The following is a 20,000-nucleotide window of genomic DNA, read 5'->3' as shown; positions in this document are numbered from 1 at the left end:
ATGATATGGTACGTACACTTTACATTTAGAGGTCGGCAAATGTCCTGTATGCCACTTTAGATCTGAAATTTCCACTCCTTCAATTTTCTCCATACATTTCTCTATAACGATCGGCAGCCATTCTTAGAGAGTGGAAGGTCTGGGTCGAGTCTGGGCGTCCGCCATTTTGTCTTAAATTTCTGGTAATGCAGTACTTAAAGGTGTCGAATGTAGTGTTTCAAGGTGTTTGTACAATCTTCATCTGGGACGGCTTCCACCATTCCCTTCTGCACTTGGTCCTGGATTACGGCATCTTACTTCTGGAGATGTTCGTCATTTCGTGACAATCTGTTGACTTGGGATCTCAACCTTCCCACTGCCAGTTCATAATTGGTAGGTAATGATGGAGACTCTTCTTTCTAATTCCAGATTCCCTGGTAAAGTCCGTCTTCAAAGTGGATCGTTTCATTAAATTTTTGCAGAGCTTTGTCATCTTCATTTTCTTGTACAGGTTCTCTGATGCCCAGGGTCTCAAGTTTCCAAAACTCTTCAAGGTGTGTCTTTTGTTCAGCTAATGATTGCTGGTGATCTGACTGAGTACTCATATGTATACTGATAGGACTGGATGTGTAGGTCAGCATTGAGATGGAGCTGTCTGGTTTGTCATCCTGACACTTCACTCGCCCTGTTAAGATCCATCCCAACTTGGATTCCGTGAGGTTTAATCTCGGACTGACTGCTTTCATTGAGATGTGACCAGAGAACATATCACAGTAATAATTATTTCCTAGCAACATTTCTATGTTGGCAGTTTCTTTATTTGAGGGTAATGAATCGGCAAGAGGAATGTCCTTAAGTAAGTGAATGAATTTCTCTGGGTTGAAGTGTGCTCGTTGTAGGTCACCAGTCATCTTGGGTACAACATTGACTCTTAAATGCAGAGATTATCCATTCTTTGTTAACAGCGGAATGTCTGTGACCGGAGTGTGAACCTCTCTGGGTTTTGATGAACTGAATGTGTACACTGTCAGTGTTTCTGATCCTGTGATTGGCAACTGGAGTTTTTCTGCTAGCTCGTTGGTGATGAAGGTCCTTTGGCTGCCTGTGTCTAGAGGCTATCCGGTGGTCACTTTTCTTGATCTTTGCAAATTTTGCACTACAACGGTGGCAGTTTGCATCAGTACTTGCTCATCAGTGGACAGCAAGGTATGTTCTGTAGCAACAGTAGCAGATAAGGGTCCAGTAACAGAATGAGCTATTTCTAAGGACTTCTCAACTGGAAACTGCTTGATGCTGAGACTTCTGTGGTGAAGATTTCTTTGTTTGCAATAAACACACGCCTTCTTCACTGTACAATTTTTGTGTTGGTGACCTTGTTTGTGACAAATAAAACAGTTTCCCTTGATCTCTTCTTTCCTAGCTGTCACAGTAGGGAACTCTTTGCACTCATCACTCCAGTGCTGTCCACTGCAATAAATGCAAATCATTTTCTTTCCTCCAATGAGATTCTGCGGTAGTTTGGTTTCACACAGTAATGCACCAGTAGTAGTATTAGAATCAAACTGGTTGACCTGATATGTCGGTAGACCACGTGTTTCGAACCGAGCCTTTGTAATCAACTTTGTCAGAACTTTGCCTATCTGCATTTTCCTTGTTACTAATGTACTTATGCAACTGATCTCTGAGTAGATGCACGGTCCTTTCGTCACCACCCTTTTTCTGGTCAGTCAGGTGGATGAGAACATCTTTGGGTAACTTACTAGCCATTATCAGGGACACTAGAATTTTACTCTTAATATTCTGTCCAAGAGCTTCTCATGATCTAAGGTGTTTTTCAATGAGATCATAGTTCTTAAGGGCTGATTTTTTGCTTGAGGAGGCAGGTAAATACATAAGACTAGTATAATGAACATTGACGATGTCGTAACGTTTCTTCAACAATTTTATGGACTACTCGTAATTTACATTAGTCACGGATAGTCCTAAGGTGGCCCACAAGTGCACTCCGAATTCCAAACTACACTCCCATGCAATTCTAAACCTCACTCTGAATTGTTGAACCTCACTCCGAATTCTAAAAACTCACTCCGAATTGAAAAAGCCCACGCAGAATTCTTAAACTTCACTCAGAATTCTAAAAGCTCCCTGCGAATCCGAATAAAGTCGCAAGGGACTCGATCGAGCTATCTAGAAATGTATCTTGGGTAGTTGTCCTCCCGCCACCTTGTTCGGACGAAGCAGTGTGTTTTGCTCAATGTGAAGACACTGGCAGGTTTTGCTCGAATTGTGGACATAATATCGCCACAAATTGGGAAAAGGTATGCAGGTCTCATTTTTTCAGTTCTTTTGTAGGGATAACTGATGAGATCAGCAAGGAGATTAAGTTTTGGATAACACCACATATCTTATCATCATCATTTATTGAGCTTAGGCGGGCTTTTTGCTGTAGTACAAGCGGCAACAAAATTCTAACTGAAATTTTGCCGAAACTGTAGACATTTATAAAGTGAACTTGACTTAGTTTTGTTTCGTTTTTATAAATTTGTTTGCAACACTAAAGAGAACTACAGTTTGTGAGGCCACAAGTTAATCCTTTTCCCTCAACATCATCAGCCTCAGGTAAGGGACGGATCACTTATTACATCACAGAGATAAGTGGTATTGTTATCGTAGGGCATAAAATTTTGAAAACATCTCGCAAAGATAGGAGATATATTTGAAATAGCAACTACAGAATACCCAACTGTTAATTGCATGTTATTTCAATAACCAGTGTCTAAATGTAAGGTGCTTTTGCAGTACTTTATTTATTTAAGGTGATTCCCTTGTTTTGCACCGCGCATCTCATACTGCGCATAACAATGCGACTTCGGAGCTGGCGAGAAAAATTATCATGATTCCACTTGAAAGCTCTTGAATATCAAAAGCGGCCTTTGTTGCCTCTCTTCAGATGGCCAGGGCGAAGAGCCGCCATCTTCGAAGTCGCAATGTTGTGTGCAGTATGAGATGCGCGGTGCAAAACAAGTTAATCACCTTAAGTAAATAAAGTACTGCAAAAGCAACTTACATGTTATTGAAATAACATGCAATTGATAGGTGGGTATTCTGCAGTTGCTGTTTCAAATACATCTCCCTTTCTCTTGCTTCTTTCAGACCTTTTACTTCCTTAAACGAGTCATCTGTTTCTGAACGATATCAATTCCACAGAATTGAAGAAAACCTCTTGTGAGACCTCAAATACATAGCGCTAAATTGGCCAAGGCGGAGAATATCACAACACTCTTTGTTTTTTCCTCCAAAGTTTGAATAAGCATAGTTTTTGTCTCCTCTTGGGACCATTGCAAGTCCAAAGAGAAACAGGAAACAGATCTTATGCAAAATTTGGGAGGACAAACAAAAAGCATTATGGTATTTTCCGACTCGGCCAATGCTGTAACATCATCTTCTTGAGCACTTGGAACCAGAAATTACTGATTTCCAGCTGCCGGATTTTTATTCAGTTTGCAAACTATGTTTAAAAAATATCCCTAATTAGATGCATATGGATTTCAATAAGCATCATGAAGTGTCCCCTTGCTCTTCGCCTCAACTTCTACGTCAACCGCGTCTCAGAATACAGCTAATTTACGTCACAAAGTGTCCCCCAAATGCTGCTTAAGTAAAGATTAACTGCTGCATTTACCCAAAGAAAAAAAGAACGCTAACCTTTTCCTTTGCCTTATTGTTGAAAATAGATAGCAAATACTTAGACTTATAACTAAAGGGACACTTCGTGTTGGATGTCAAAATTCAGAAGTTCTATAGTTTTCTGAATGAGATGGCCGCCTGAGCTTTCCTTAAAGAGTTACGTTGATAGATGAGTTTTTCGATACAAATGAGTAACGTATGACTGTAGCTCAGTTGGTTAAGCACCGGGTTGTCATGCAGGAGATCGTGAGTTCGACTCCGATGGGACCAACACTCAAGGTCTTCAAATAACTAAGGAGAAAGTGCTGCCTTTGTGATTACATCCGCAAATGGTTAGACTTTCAAGTCTTCCCGGATACAGACTATAAACCGTAGGCCGCGTCCCATAACTCTTCATTCTTCACAAGCCATTGGGACGTAAAAACCCACACACTGTTCGTAAAGAGTAGAGCATGGAGCTCCTGGTGTTGTGGTCAGGCCTCATTTCAGGCTGGGTGAGATCGCTAATGGACTGATAGCGGGCTGCCAGCGGCGCCTGTATATGCAAATGTCCGATCTCACCCATAGATTACTTGCTTGTAAAGTGCATTTGAATATGTCAATAGAAAATGCGCTATATTAATTCATTACCATTACCATTACCACTCAATGATAAGTGTTGCGAAGAGAGTTCTCGGAGACTGCCGTCTGGATAACTACTATTGTGATTGATTATAGGGATTCTGTGTTCATTAAAACGGTCTTTACGCCGACGCTTGGTTTCTCTGGAAGACTACATAAAAAACACTGAATCATGTAAATAACATTGAAAGTGTTGCAAGTAATGTGAAATTTTACTCCCTTGTATGGGCTATATAGGTATGCGCGGCCCAAATTAAAGAGTATGGTATTTTAGACGTTTTAGTTTGAAATAGGGTAACAGTTTTAACCATTTTGGTCTGAAATAGGGTATGGTTTGTGCCCTCATCAAGTCTTGAACCTGGGCTAGTACAGGAATCCAAAGGCAAAAACAATATTAGAAACGAGACCTTAAAGTGCCCCTAACCCCAAATTTTTCTTTCGCTAAAATGAATCTTTGCACCTGTTCGAGACGCATTGCGGCCATTTTTTCCTTTTTCTAACAAATCTTGCCATTTTATAGGCTTCGAAAGTTGCGAAAATCCAAGCATCTTTTTTTCACAACTGAGTCAGAAGGGGAGTATGTCTATTCCTGATTTGACCTCACAATCTACTTTGCATGCATATTTACAAAGAGTTAATGCAATGTAAATCTGACTCGGTCGCGAACAAAAGATGCTTCGATTTTCGCAACTTTCGAAGCCTATAAAATGGCAGGATTTGTTAGAAAAATGGAAAACTGGCCACAATGCGTTTCCAACAGGTGCGAAGATTCATTTTAGCGAAAAAAAATATTTTGGGGTTAGGGGAAAAGTTAAGCAACCAAACTAATAATATAAACGAAATCAAATACGAAGAGATATACATTACTCTTCTTTAGTTTATTCACAGACAAAGCGGCCGATCTCCAGTTAGTATTCCAAAGAAATTTAAATTCAATTCTAAACTTAATAGGAAGCCAATGTAAGTCTACCACTGAAAGGAGTAATACGACAATATTTAGTTTCATTGCATAATACCCTAGCACTCATATACTGTACACGCTGTAATTTCTTGATTTGATATTCTGGGAGGCCATATAATACACTATTGCAGTAATCCATTCTACCTGAAATAAAGGCATGAACTAAAGTCTTAGTACATTCTTCAGAGAAATATTTTCTTATTCGTCTCATATTGTAAAAAAAATAAAAGGCAGGGTTGCATGTTTTGGTGACATGAGATACCATCGTCATCTCAATCAATCCATGACCCCAAGTTCCTTGCAGTTGCCACAGGAGTGATAACTGATTTCCCGGCACGAAGACTAGTGATAGACTTTAGCAAGTTGTTGCAATGTACCAGTGATCAAGAATACGGTCTTATCATCATTTAGTTTCAATTTATCATTCACCATCCAATTACGAATGTCATCAATGCAATTTTCCATCTTGGTCAAGACGACGTCTTGATTAACACTAGAATCAGGGCAGAAGCCAAATAGAGCTGACTGTCGTCTGCATAACCAACAAATGTTTCTCTACAATTTCAAATGTCTTGCTATCATAAGCAATAAACGGCAAAAGCCCAAGACACGAACTCTGAGGTACTTCATAGTCTAATGTAAATTTCCTGGGGATTATGCAATCTATTGATACTTGTTGAGTTCTGCCAGTCAAGTTATTAGCAATCAGGAGAGTGCTGTATCCTGAACACCAAATGCAGATCTCAGTTCTGCACAAACTTAATCCGGAAGCAAGGCTGTTGCTATGGCAACTGCACGTTGGATGTTATTTTATGCATTGGTTGATGGACATTTGAACAGAACTGCTTTAATATTTCTGAGGATTTTCCATGTTATGTGATTTGTTTTCCTTTGAAACCACTGAAGAGGTCATCAGGTTTCACACAAAACTTTTAATATCTCCTGAACGATAGATATTTTAAAAATGCAAACACCATGTTTCTTTTTTTCAAAACGTTTTTCAAACATCTCCAATTATTTTTATTTTATAGGCACTTAAAAGTGTAGCCTCCCACGCATTCGTTTTTAGGGTAGTCGTATTTCACGTGACTCGTCCCCAGTCGTTTCTAATACGCGCCATTGACGAGGGGTATTATGAGAAGGAGAAAGAGAAAGAGGAGAGATGTCTGTTTTCTTCTTCCCTTCCCATTCTCATCTGGGCGCATCTTCCGCTCGTTTTCCCCTTGCCTTGCGTCTAGGAGATGCATATTACTGGGGACAAGTCAGGTATTTCACCTCTGTTTGTGGAGAGGACGCGAAATACGTCTCCCTTAGAAATGACTAATCGCTTGTTCAGCATTGAGAACTGCGATGGACAGCGGTTGCAAAGTGCAGCAGGTACAAATTACAACGAGGTTACATGTATTAAAGTGCGACACATGCAACAAATTGAGAAGAGCGACGATTGTTGCATTTGCCTAGTACATGTGTGCTAGAATGGAATTGATTGGTTGAAACAGATTACGTCTGTCACAGCATATCGAATCTGCCGACGACTGTTCCGGTTTCCGGTTTCCGGTTTCCGGGTGATACCATATTGTGAGGTCAGGATGAAGGGTATTTTTTCTTCTATATTCAGCGTATGGTGTTGATATTTAGAGGAACTGCCCTGCACTGCTTGAACTAGTACAGCATCCTCCGCAGTACAGCTATCCAGAACAAGTGATACAGGGGTGTTGTTGAATGTAATTGGCTTTCGTCTCGTGACAATATTTCCCCAGTCAAGTGCTACTATGACAAATTCTGCACAGAAAAATTCAATTCACTGAGCATCATTATAGGAAACGTTTAACTGACGGTTGCCTTAACCAACAGGGACATCCAACGATAATCTTCCGTGAAATATGTGTTCGAGGTAGTCAGTTCTATGTTCCAAACAGCTCAGTACAGATTTCTTTACTAAAACATCACCTAAAAGACTCGCAACCAGGGAAAAGTTTTCAGAAGGGATGTTTTTTGCAATTTTTGGCAGTTGAAAAGGTCACCTAGCAGTTCCGGATGTGCAATTGATTCGGTTGGAAGTTGTTAGAAGGTAAACGTTCAGCTAGCAATTTCTGAAATAAAGATATCATTCCCTAAAATTTTCGGACACTTCAATTTTCAGCTATAAGATATCCGAACACATAAAATTATGTATGGTGAAAAAATCTCTTCAGACAGTCTTTAAACAATGCAAGGAGCCTAGAAATGTTTCTCAAAGGATTTTGGCTTAGAGCGGAATCGAATCGAAATCGGAACCGGAAGTAATGGAACATTATTAGCATTTTTTAAACTTTACTTCGCAATTTGTTTAAATTCATCGCGTGGACAGCTTAAAGCCATTTCGTGTTTTTTTTTTCTTTCTTTGGCCTTTGCTGTTCTCTTTTGCTGGATCGTACATGTTTTTTTGACAACTTAATTTATGCATATTATTTCATTTCAAAGTTCCGACGGCGATCTAAAAAAAGAACCATGATTCTTAATTAAAATATGGGGGAAAACCCTTTTAACAAGATAAATTAAACGGGTGATTGTCAAAATGATTAAAAGACGATCGGTCTCAAACGTTTGTGCAGGATATATACACTACTATGGTTAACTTTGTCAATGAACCAGATGAAAGGCTTAGATGTCCAATTTGCAAGACTGTTTTTAACGAACCGTGGCAAACGTCTTGTGGACATAGATTCTGCAAATTATGTTTGGAATCCCTTTTAAGGTAGGTAACCTTGTTCAGTGTAGGCAGTATCTTCGGCCATTAATACTTAGTCGCAAGGAAAGGCCGGAAAGGCGCCACGATCATGATGTCATCGTTTGGACGACGGTCAGCTTTCCTTGGTCCTACAATCATGAGTTTTTTCGCTGGTTGGATGACTATACACCGATTTCTTTTATTCATTCAAAATGGATTATGTTGCCTTTCCTTTAGATATCGAGACTGAAAGTTTGCATAAGGCTCTTTTTGACAGGTTAATGTGCTGATATCAGGGGCATCCAACGAGAATATAGCTCAATAACACTTAAACATAGCATTGTTAAACTTATTTTGGTATTTAAACGGTATATATATATAGGCATATTTTTATGCCCCAAAAATTTTTTATCTGTTCGGATTTCCTAGCTGAAAGTCTTGTGATTCGAAAATTATAGGGATTAAAACTTACCTCTTCGAAAATTTCAGCCAGAAAAAGGGCTCCCGAAAATTCTAGGTGGCCTTTTATGGTAAAAATCCGTTAAAAATGGGCACAGTGTATCATTTTTTAGATGTTCGAAAATCCTAGGACAGGCAGGCAGCGTAAGAAAATGTACAACAAATATTCCGAAAATTCTACATCTCAAATCATCTACAGAACAGATAATTTTCGAAAATTGACGTTGGGTGCCCCTGTGATATTAAATGAGGAGCATTCAATGGGCTCAAATTTTCACGCGCTCTAGCTCCAGCAGCTCTTTTAGAGTGACGTTGGTATATTCATAGGGACTGTTTCTTCCACAGTATCTTCTATGAAAGAGGACTACGGTTTGAACAGTAGTTTGAATGCTTTCCAGTATTACCGAATTCCATGTTTTGCAACGAACAAAGTTAAAAGAAGTGAGCAATGGAATTGAGTTAAAAAAAGAATATGTGAGAGATGACCATTTCCACGAAACTCTCCAAGCCAACCCAACCCCTAGATCAATCATGAAATATCCACTGTGTAAATCATGATGTAAAATGGCGAACAAGTGAAACCGAACCGGGGGAATACTTGGCGTTTTAGCGAAAAGAAACTATTCAGTTTCGAAAACATTGCTGAAAACCTTCCCACAATATTGATGCTCGATTAATTAAACGCAGATTATTTACTTCCGTTTTTTTTCTTCTACCAGCCAGAAAAATCCGCTCCAATGTCCCGTGGATGGCAACCAGATTTCAAAAGACGAATCCTTCCGCGATAAATGCTGCGAAAGGGAAATACTCGATCTCCAGTGTCGTTGCCATTACAAAGATCGAAATTGCGATTGGAAAGGAGAATTCCGAGATTTTAAGGTAAATAGTTTCGTTTAAACATCCTCTTTTACTGAGTCCCATCAGCTATTCTTGCATATTGTTGTAAATGGTTTTAATCCAGAAATGATTGGAGTCACTTATATCCGTCCACAAAGGCAAATGCAACCATTTTGGTGTACGCTAATTTTTAGACACATCACAAAGTTTTTCTAACATGGCCAACTACCTAATTACAACGACATAGCATTAACGGTATATATATATATTTTTTTTGGTTGGGACTCTCTTTGCTGATTATGTTTCTAATGGGTGGCATTTAGTACTATTTGTGGATACAAGTGACGAGGAAGTTGACAGGGATACACTGCGTAACATTTATCATGCAGAACGTTTGCATACAATGTTCCACAATCTGAGCAAAAGTCATCTTCAAAGGTCCACAAGACTCGTGACTGCGCTCAGGTGGTCGAGACGCCAGTCACTCACAAGAGTCGTTCTTTGAACCTCACGCAACTTTATCAGGCAATACTCACATGAAGCCAAGAGACATTTTCACTGTCGACGAATTAACAGCCAGTTTACGACCCGTTTCCACTACTAATGGCAGACTCCTGTTTCCTTCAGTTCAACGCGTCCATAGATAAATTATTTAACAACATTTAAGCGAACTGAGACCGATCTCTTTTGAACTCTAATTAGCCCCATACAAAGTCCAAAGACTACAAAGGTGCATTCCCTCATAAATATAAGAGTAATCATTAGTCAGTTACCGTATAAGAGGTCACGGAGAATGGTCAAAGTTTTTCTCGTTCTCCAATTATTAATAAGATAGGAGACACTTACGGTTACCGGCCTTGAAAACTCAAAACATGCCGTAGTTTTCAATCCTTAATTTTCTACAATAATTCTGACCTCCTTTTTACTGTTTTATCGAGCAGGCCCATGAGACAAGCTGTCAATATGGTGACGTACAGTGCCCTGCCTGTGGTGAGACAATGGAACGAAGAGGTTTCGAAGAGCACGCATCAAATGCTTGTATTAACAGGGCCGTGATCTGTCTATATTGCGGAGGAAAAGTGTGTCAAAGAAACTTGAAGGTATGGGAGAAGGAATATTGAGCTACAACGTAGTTTTAAAGAGCAAGTCATATTTGCTCATCATTATTTAAAAGAAAACTATCGAATTGAACCTTGATGTTTTAGCTCAGTTAAACGTTGACTCGTGTTACATCCATACCTGAAACATATCCTCTCATAGGATTAATAAGTGAACCTCTTTTTTCCTCTTTCAATTAAGTCGTTTCCCGTTGCCGTTGTATTGTCTCTGAATAGACAAACATATATTTTCGCTACAAAAGTTTGGTTTATCAACGGAGTTGATAATGTAAATTGACCACCGTACAGAGATTCTAAAAGCTTTGTCTTTGTCTTTGTCTAGCTTTTAGAATCTCTGTACGGTGGTCAATTTACATTATCAACTCCGTTGATAAACCAAATTTTTGTATACTACTTCCCCACCGACGCAGCACCACAGTTTCTTTAGAAACTACCCCTTCATCCATATATATTTTCGCTACTACCTAATTTTCAATACTACCTAATTTTATCTTGATATCGTTTCATTTTCAACCGTTTTGAGTAGAGAACCGAAAACAAAAGTTATTGTCTTCTGTTTATCTGCAGGATCGTTTTGGTTTGTGCCGGAAATTTCCCGTAAAATGTCATTTACTCTGCGGAAAGGAGACTATACCACGTGACATGTTGGATGACCACTTGACCAAGGAGTGTCCTCACGCGGAAGTACCGTGCCCGTTTTTCATTCATGGTTGTGAATTCAAAGTGAGTGCCTTTTGATAAGTCGAGACAGCAAGTGCTATTTGGAGTTTAAAATACTTTCAGAAAAAAGAAAGATGCATTACTGTCAGTGTGAAAGACGAGGCTTCTTAAAATCAAATCATAAAATATTTGAGTGAAAACGGAAGAATTCCTTGAGGAGGTTTCAACGTTTTCTCGCTGATCTCGTCTGTAATTAAACTGAATTTTTTTAAAAATTTGCACAGGTAATGATCATGGATTCTTGGTTATAGAAATCGCCACCAGTAATGATTAGGGTTTGCAGAGAACAGCGAAGGCTGAGGTGATCAATTATTTACCCAAGCTAACGGAAAGCTATTCAATTTAAGGGTCATTGTTAAAGAAATTCAAGAGGGTAGCAAATGAAAAAAAATACTCCCCCCCCCCCACCCCCAACAAAAAGAAAAAGATTTTTAATGTTGACATTGTCAATGACCGTCAGCTATGACCTTTATCAAAACTAACAAGGTGAATATTATAAAACGTCTATTAAGTGTCAGTTTTGCTGTGTAAGGTCACATTTAACATCAAAAGTTCGACAAAAGTCACCTTGTTAGTTAATAAAGATAGCCGGCTGACAGTCATCGAAACTGTCAACATCAAGAACCTTAATTTCTTTCCCGTCAGCCTAGGCTAGCAGGTAAGTATTGAAAGGGAGTAACTTGCTAGCATACCAGGATTTTCATCATTTCTGGTAATTAGTGGGGTGCCATTTGCCATTAACGGCACACTGTCGTTAAACTATTGAACAAATCTTGCATGAGTCGTTGTATTTTACAGATGAGCGTTGCTTGTGCCATTATTAACGAGGTCTCGAATTTTAATCATGCAAGTTTTAAGCCTGATTTTTTTTTTCAGGCCGTCCGAGTTTGCTTTTGGGTTACGCGGAGTTTGTAACTGTAGTAATCTCTTAAGAGCTTCTTCGCTTGTCGAAATATATGCAAATTATAGATTCTCTTTGATGTGAGGTTACCGCAAATATAATGGTAGAGTTTCCAGAGAAGGCCTTCAAGGATTCAACACTCCGCAGTACACAGACATAGGCCTCCCTCTCAATGTTAAATAAACATTGACTTTTGCACTTCCTCGTCCACACAGCTTATCGAAAGCCGGTTACATCAGCTTTTTATCCTCTATATAATGTTAAGTGGTGTCTGATGTAATGTTTTTTTTTTTGGTCAACAGGGTGAGCACCTGAAAGCCACTATAAAGATCCACGTTGAAAAGATGAATCAATCAAGTATTGAAAACCGAAGAAAGTATGTACAAATTGAAGAACAGATCGACCACTTGCAGAAAGAGAAGAACAACTTGGAGCTGCAACTTCAAAATCAAACCGAGGAGCTTGTGGCGGCAAAAATCAATATCCAAACTCAGCAAACGAAAATATCCTTGATAGAGAGCTCAATCACAGGGCACATAAACGACTTAGAGAAACTACGCAGTACCTTTGATGCTGCCGCCGCGGATGAAGGAAACGGAACCGTTGTTTCTTCGCAGATTGAGGAAATTTTGAACACTGTAAAGGAACACAAAACAAGGGTTAACAATTTGCAAAGCGAGCTAGCGCTCGTAAAGGAAATCACACTGACTTCAAAAGAAAACGGGACGAGACCACGTTCTTTGTCAAATTATCACACTACTTGTGAACGGCGTATGGAAAGAAATGAGAACCAGCTGGCTTTGCATGAAATTCAACTTTCAGGACAAAATCATCAGATTCAGATGCTTGAGGCAACGTCATATAATGGAGTTTATCTTTGGAAAATCGACCAGTACAATCTAAGATTCCAAGAAGCTGTTTCTGGGAAGAAGATTTCCATTTACAGCCCTCCGTTCTACGTTGGGCGGTTTGGTTACAAAGTGTGTGCCCGTCTTTACCTCAATGGTGATGGAATGGGCAAAGGAACTCACGTGTCGGTCTTCTTTGTCATCATGCGTGGTGAATACGATGCCTTATTACCCTGGCCTTTCCTCCACAAGGTCCATTTTAGAATTATGGACCAGAACAAGATCAAGGATGCCAGTGATGCTTTTCGTCCAGATCCTAACAGCTCAAGTTTTAATAAACCAACGTCGGATATGAATATTGCCTCAGGCTGTCCAACACTTCTCTCTCACGTAGAACTCCGACAGGGTGGATTTGTCAGGGATGATACCATGTTTGTTAAAGTTAATGTTGACATGAGGGACCTTCAAGGCGACTTATGGACAAGCTAAGAACAGAACAGAGCACCATATAATTTTGACGTAGATCGGTGCATAGTGAACATAGCTCGACATGAAGCTTGGCGACTGAAAACTCCTTGGATGCAAACGATTTAATAGACTAGAATAATAATAGGAATTAGGGACGAGGAGCTTTTGAAGACAACACCCCAATTGCATTAAGCACCCGAGGAGCTCATAGCTCTAAGGTCCTTATGAAGCATATTTTATCTGCTTCGAATTTCAATGTTGATAGTCGATACCTCTATGAGGTTATTAACAGGCCATTGTAGGCTGATTTATAGTCCTATTATGTTCCAACATATAAGCAACATGCGCAGACGCCGGCCTTGGATTAAGCAGCCCAAACTTACAAGTAGTTTCTTTTTATGGGTCAGATTCTAGTAGCTATTTTAGGAATGAGCAGAGGGTGTCTGAAAGGAAAAAAATGAAGTAAATTTTTTGATGGAAACGAAACGTTTTAATGACAACGATCAAAAAATACTTGGAAATCAGGAAGAGCTGTAATTGATTAATTTAATCAAGTGCGATAAATATAACAATTTAAGAAAATAGCTAACTACGCCAGACGTGTTGTCGAGTGGTAGAAGTATTTAAGAACTCGGTATTTAATAAGCTATTGTCTTTGTGGATATAATAGGTAAAGGATATTTAAAATATATGTTGCATGTTTATTTAAATAAAGGTTACAGTATAGTAGAAACAAGAAATAATAGCCATTTAAGAAAATATTTAAGTTGCATAAATTTGACGAAAAAGTCACACAGTTTGGTATTCACTCTTCATAGAGTTAGAAAGCCTACTTTTGATAATATTTAACAAACAGATTCCAATGTTGGCGTGGGCCTGTTCAGTTATATATATTGTGGTAAGAACACAAACGTGGCACGCGAGACGATATCCGAGTGCGCCAATAATGTTCCAAAAAATAGCCGATCAAAATGCATGCATACAATAGAAGGAAGAAAGTTCTGAGCAACTTTGAAGGTTGTTTAAATGAAAGAAAGGAGGCTTCTTGAACACGAAGACGTACAATAAAAGGCGTGGTTCCCTAGGCACATGCGGATGAAAACGAAATCATTCACATTTTGATGTATTTCATTGAAACACGCCAGGTTGGCTTGCAACAAGAATCGGCAAAATACGGCAATGCAACCAAGAGAGAACGAACTTCAAGCAAGATCCGCTCCAACACTGAAATAACGTTTAGGTGCATTACAAAAATTTTTGAAAACACAAGCTAGTGAAATTTCCCCCTAATTTTACGAGAACTCATTGCGATTACGTGTTTATAACATAAGGGCAAAATTTTCTTGTCGCTGTCGAGGCACATCGAAAACCAGTTGGGCAAACGGATTAGTATTAAAAAGCACTTGTTCGCTCGCATTTTAGAGCAAAGCAAACAAACAAGTCCACTTTTTCTTTATGCCCAAAAGAGTACAGATAATTGTTAATTAATTCCAGTTGACAAAAAAAAAATCGATTTTCATTTCTGAACAAATTAAATTGAAAAACCGATTAAACCACTTCTTGAAAATAACAAACTGTTTAGTGCCCAAGCAAAGAATTTGTGGAGTAACTTCTTCTACTAAGTATGAGCTATTACTGGTATTCTGTTTTGTCCTTGTCGTTCTCTTTCGCTCTCCTTTCCTTTCTGTTTTAGTCATAGGTCCTCCAGGCATCATGTAACCTTATCAGAGCTTCTAAAGATATCCCTCCGATGCTTGACTTGAATAACTCACGGTAGCCGCCAGTGTGGACCACAGTTATCATGATATGTCAAACTGGATTGAAACCAGCGAAAAATGCAGAAAGAAAACATTTTCCAAACCGTTTTGCACCTGAACACGAAAAGCGTTGACTGTGCTGAACTATAGTCGACGTAGTATGGTCGTTTAGCCTCGTCGAGCCACAAAAAGCGCGCGAAAAATGAAACTTCGCTTGTCTTAAGATGAGTTGGCCTAGGTTGAGCCTGCAATCCAATCGAAAACCAATACCTGGTCAGCGGTCAACTTAAAAAAAACAGCTGACTTCAGTGACATCTAAGCTTGAGCGAGCCCACGATATGGTCACGTGACACTGGTCAGCGGATACCTTGTTTTGGCAGGTGTCAGTTGATCAAAACTTGTACGTCCAATATCAAAGATGTATGCTGTAAACTAGCATGATACTGGTCACATTGGCATACATGGACGGGTGGACGTAGGTACGGACGGACGGACCGTCGATGACGTCATGGCTATAATTCTCGCATATTTTCTTAACTATGGTGTTCCGCGCGCGCGCGTCTTAGGCTCTCGCGGAGCTCCGCTATCACTTGGCAGCGTGGGGATACGAATTTTATCCACGAGTGATGGCAGTCTCTCACTTGTTCGCGAGGAACTATCAGCTCGAGAAGATAAAATTGGTATCCCGAAGATATTGATGAAATTTCCAGATCAAACAACTTTTTTATTCATTATTGAAATGGTGAAAAGATGGTCACCAACCCTAAAAGACACATGTTGTGTAACATGAAACAAGATATGAAAGTAATGAAAAACAAATCATGATAATATCAAATGGCCAATAAAAGTGTTGATGTAGTAGAGAAAAATTATATTATAGCAAAGGAGTATCTTGCAATGAAGGGAAAGCTCGCGTTTGATTGGCTAATTGTCTTAGTTACCGTGACGACACCTATGTCGTCACGTGTTTTCACTGCCCGCGGTGAGGATGTATACATTTTTTTTTCGTAAGAAGGAAAATCATTATTCCATCGGTATCTACGTACTATAACAAATCTGCTGTTCGTTTTTTTAGATAACAGTAACTTTTCTCACCTTGGTATTATTTTGGGTCTCTCTGTAGGTCCCGGAAAGCATTGTATTTTTAGTCATTTGGGATTGGCCTTTATTTCGAGTTGTTTTGTTTGCTGTCTTTTGTTTCTTTTGTTTTACGCAATCTGTGCTCCGATACTTGCAGAAGGAACCAATATTTTTAAGGCTTCCGTCGCTGTATTGCTGTTTGAATTGTTGCTCGCCAGATTGGATTATCTGTCGTGATGAAGAACGATGCCTTCTATATATAGACACTTCGAAAAGTGCCATAACACTCTTTGTTTGCATATGCATTGTTTCCAGTTCTCTTGGGATTACAATGGTCCCAAGAGAAAGCAAAAGGATGCTGATTCAAAATTTGAGGGGACAAACAAATATTTGGAAAAGAACGCCATACATTGTTTTGCATTTTAAAGCTTTTTACAAATATTGTTGATAAGTTATATTTGGAAAATGCGTAGTTGCCAACTGTCCGATTTTCCATTTAGATTACAGGAACACCTGTTAAGATCTGCTCTTCCCGCATATTCATAAAGCGCGCAAGAAAACTTTTGAATTAGTAGGTACAGTCCTTAAATGGTGATGGCAATGATACTTGGTAGTAGCTGGGATGTTATAGGAGGTGTTCTCCTGTTTTCACTCACCAGCACCTGAGATTCGCTTTCTTGGACATAAACTTGCTGATCTTCGTGGGAATTTCCCTTTCCACAGCTGCCTGACATGTGTTGGAGGCTGCTCTAATTCAGACTGGCTCTGTTCCATTCTCTCTGCAACAGCCTCTGCTTGTGACAGATTCATGATAAAATTAATTAAGCGTGTTTGATAGAATTGTTCTGGGAAATGAAGTCGGATACACCTTTTCCAAAATGGCCGCCATTCTAGTATTCTTTTGTTTGAATGCAATCCCCCATTATTTCACTGGAAGCAACCCTCAAAGGTCTTAGTACGGGCATCTCCTCCAAAGCTGGGGCCCAGATTATATCCCAAACTGGGTCTTGCGTGACTTCGCTCCCGAGCTCGTTCAGCCCGTTCGTTGTATCATCACAATTCCTCTATTAGTCAAGGGACTTTACCGGATATTTGGAAATGTGCAAACATCACCCCTCTTCCTAAAACAAAGATTGTTGAGGATACGGCGAAGGACTTGAGACCTATTTCATTGACACCAACGTTATCCAAAATTGCCTAGCACTACGTCGTCCACGGACATGTGAAACCAGCAGTTCTGAAACGTCTGGGACCCGATCAATTTGGGTGTATTCCAGGGTCGTCCATTGCGCACGCACTGATAAATCTGATGCACAATTGGGCGCAAGCAACAGACGGAACGGGGAACACCGTGCGGATCTTTGCGTTGGACTATAGAAAAGCCTTCGATCTGATAGATCGTAGCCTTTTGCTATCGAAACTCTCGGCCTACAACATCAACCCTTACATCATTAATTGGATAACAGCTTTACTTTAAGATAGGAAACAAAGAGTCAAACTTGCACATTATTGTCTCTCAGAGTGGGGATCGGTCCTAGCGGGAGTACCGCAGGGAACAAAATTGGGACCGTGGCTATTCTTGGTTATGATAAATGATTTGAAAGTGCCATCAGCTAGTGACTGTATAAAATATGTAGATGACACGACAGTGTATGAAATCATAAGTAAGAATAGTCCTAGCAATGCTCAGTCTATGATAAACGAAGTAGCTACCTGGTCAACACTCAACTCAGTCAAACTCCACCCGAAAAAATGTAATGAGCTAAGAGTCTCCTTTGTGCGCTCTCCCACTTCCTACGAACTTATAGAAATTAATGGCTCTAAGGTTAGCTCTTTTAGGGTCGTGAAATTACTGGGTGTGTATTTCCAAGACAATCTTAAGTGGAACAATCACGTTTCTGAGACGATTGAAAAGGCCGTTAAGTCCCTTTACTTTTTAACTCAGTTAAAGCGAGCTAATGTACCATCATCAGAATTAGCAAAATTTTATGTTGCTTGTATTCAAGCCGTCTTACTTTATGGATGTCAGGTCTACCATTATACTCTCCCCAATTATTTGAGCTTAAGTTTGAACGTGTTCAAAAGAGACCCTTGAAAATTATATACGGTTATGATAATCATTATAGAGAAGCGCTTCAGATGGCAGGACTGAAAACTCTAAAGGACCGGAGAGAAGATCTTTGCTTAAATTTTTTTAACAGCATTGTCTCCAATCCTTTGGATTGTCTATATCACTTGTTGCCTTTCGATAACCGAGATCAACTCATGGAATTACGACGACGCAGACCATTTAGAGTTTCCTTTAAAACAAACCGGTTCAGAGATACTTTCATTCCAGCAAGCGCAAGACATTTTAACTGACATTTATTATAATTATATATGTAAATTAGTTCTTTCTTAGATGTTATTGTTTAGTTTTATTACATAACTTGTACACCTTTGCAATTCAGCAATCTATTTATCAATTCTCTCTTAGGGCCGATTTACACGATACGATTTTGTCGTATGCGACAAGCTCATGACAGGCCTAGGACATGACTTACGATTGTCGCAGCGTTTTAAAACATGTTTTAAAATGCTACGACATTTTTTCTGACGTACACAACAATCGTAAATCATGTCGTGGGCCTGTCGTAAGCCGTTGTCACATGCGACAAAGTCGTACCGTGTAAATCGGCCCTAATAGACACTTGAAAAATTCAGGTGGCTCCAATGGGATTCGAACCCAGGACCTCTGCGATGCCATTGCAATGCTCCACCAACTGAGCTATGAAGCCACTCAGTTGGAAGGAAGTCATTAGCATTCATGTGTTCCAGTGAAAGGAGGCGATGCAATTAATATATATATTTGAAGTGTGGGTTATAAAAAGAAGACAATTGCATAAATTGTCCAGATAAGTTCGAGGATCACTTCAAAATCTCTCTTTCGTCTGTAACCCGCACTTCAAATATATAAATACCAATTACATAATAAGCTCAATAATGCACGCATTTTGATTGGTTCTCACCACCTATGATCTATTAGGTGAGAGACGCATTGCTAGGGTCATCGTAAAAAAACTATATTGGTTAAAGAAACAAAAAACGCGCCGAGTGCATTGTTGAGTTATATATCCACACGGGAATTTTTAAGAACACGAGAGAAGTGCGGAGAAGCACGAGCCGAAGGCGAAATATGTGAAAATTCTTTGGTCGCTGAATATATGTCAAAAACGGACAAGTTTTCTACCCAACAACCGTTACCAACGAAACGGGGAAACACGCATTCTTCCTGTGTCACACTCCTGCGCATCCTCGGAGACCCAGGGGCAGTCAGTCGAGTCGGGATGAGAATCGGGACTGGCGTTAAGTTAATTTTCAAATAATTCGAGAAGAGCTTTTCTCGCCTTACTTGAAAACTTAACGCCAATCCCGATTCTCGTCCCGTCTCGACTGACTGCCCCTGGGTCTGACGCCTGCGGGTCGTGAATATGTCGGTCAGATACAGGAAAATTTTCAACGCATAACATACTATGCCAGTTCAGTTGTTTGGTAACCATTGACGTGAATAAATGGAAGGCAATTTCTACGCAAAAACACTCCATTCAACAACCCTAAATGTAACGTTTGAGGCATACCATGGCATATTTTAGTAGGACTAAAAATGAATTTTAGGGACTGGAAACCAGCTAAAAAACCTTCAGGATTCACTAGAACATTTCAGGTATCTACGTTTACGTTGGGAAGTTTTCTGAACTTTTTAGGAAATGAGAAACGTTGCGTTTCCAATAGCAGTTTACTTCTTCCAAGGCCACCCGCCACCCATGGAAATTTGCTTCCGATTTTATATAAGTAGTGGAATATTTGTTTTGGTG

At 39.6% G+C, this 20,000-nt stretch overlaps 1 protein-coding gene across 1 annotated transcript; it reads left to right on the top strand.

Annotated features, from left to right (window-relative positions):
- The first annotated feature begins 10,024 nt into the window (after positions 1 to 10,024).
- Positions 10,025 to 14,049, top strand: LOC138036072 (TNF receptor-associated factor 3-like). The gene is made up of 3 exons (XM_068882436.1): positions 10,025 to 10,354; positions 10,940 to 11,095; positions 12,296 to 14,049. The coding sequence occupies exons 1-3, from the start codon at positions 10,253 to 10,255 to the stop codon at positions 13,328 to 13,330; spliced, it is 1,293 nt and encodes a 430-aa protein (XP_068738537.1). The 5' UTR covers positions 10,025 to 10,252; the 3' UTR covers positions 13,331 to 14,049.
- Positions 14,050 to 20,000: the final 5,951 nt, after the last annotated feature.

Source organism: Montipora capricornis, unplaced genomic scaffold (assembly GCF_036669925.1).
Source record: "Montipora capricornis isolate CH-2021 unplaced genomic scaffold, ASM3666992v2 scaffold_456, whole genome shotgun sequence".
Taxonomy (NCBI): domain Eukaryota; kingdom Metazoa; phylum Cnidaria; class Anthozoa; order Scleractinia; family Acroporidae; genus Montipora; species Montipora capricornis.
Note: the sequence above shows the minus strand (reverse complement) of the source record. Positions and strands in the feature narration are given on the sequence as shown.

Bases quoted from the DNA above. Each gene is read 5' to 3' on its own strand.
- LOC138036072 (XM_068882436.1), top strand. From the start codon at position 10,253: ATGGAACGAAGAGGTTTCGAAGAGCACGCATCAAATGCTTGTATTAAC. The intron at 10,355-10,939 runs GTATGGGAGAAG...GTTTATCTGCAG, and splicing joins TGTGTCAAAGAAACTTGAAG to GATCGTTTTGGTTTGTGCCG. The intron at 11,096-12,295 runs GTGAGTGCCTTT...TTTGGTCAACAG, and splicing joins TTCATGGTTGTGAATTCAAA to GGTGAGCACCTGAAAGCCAC.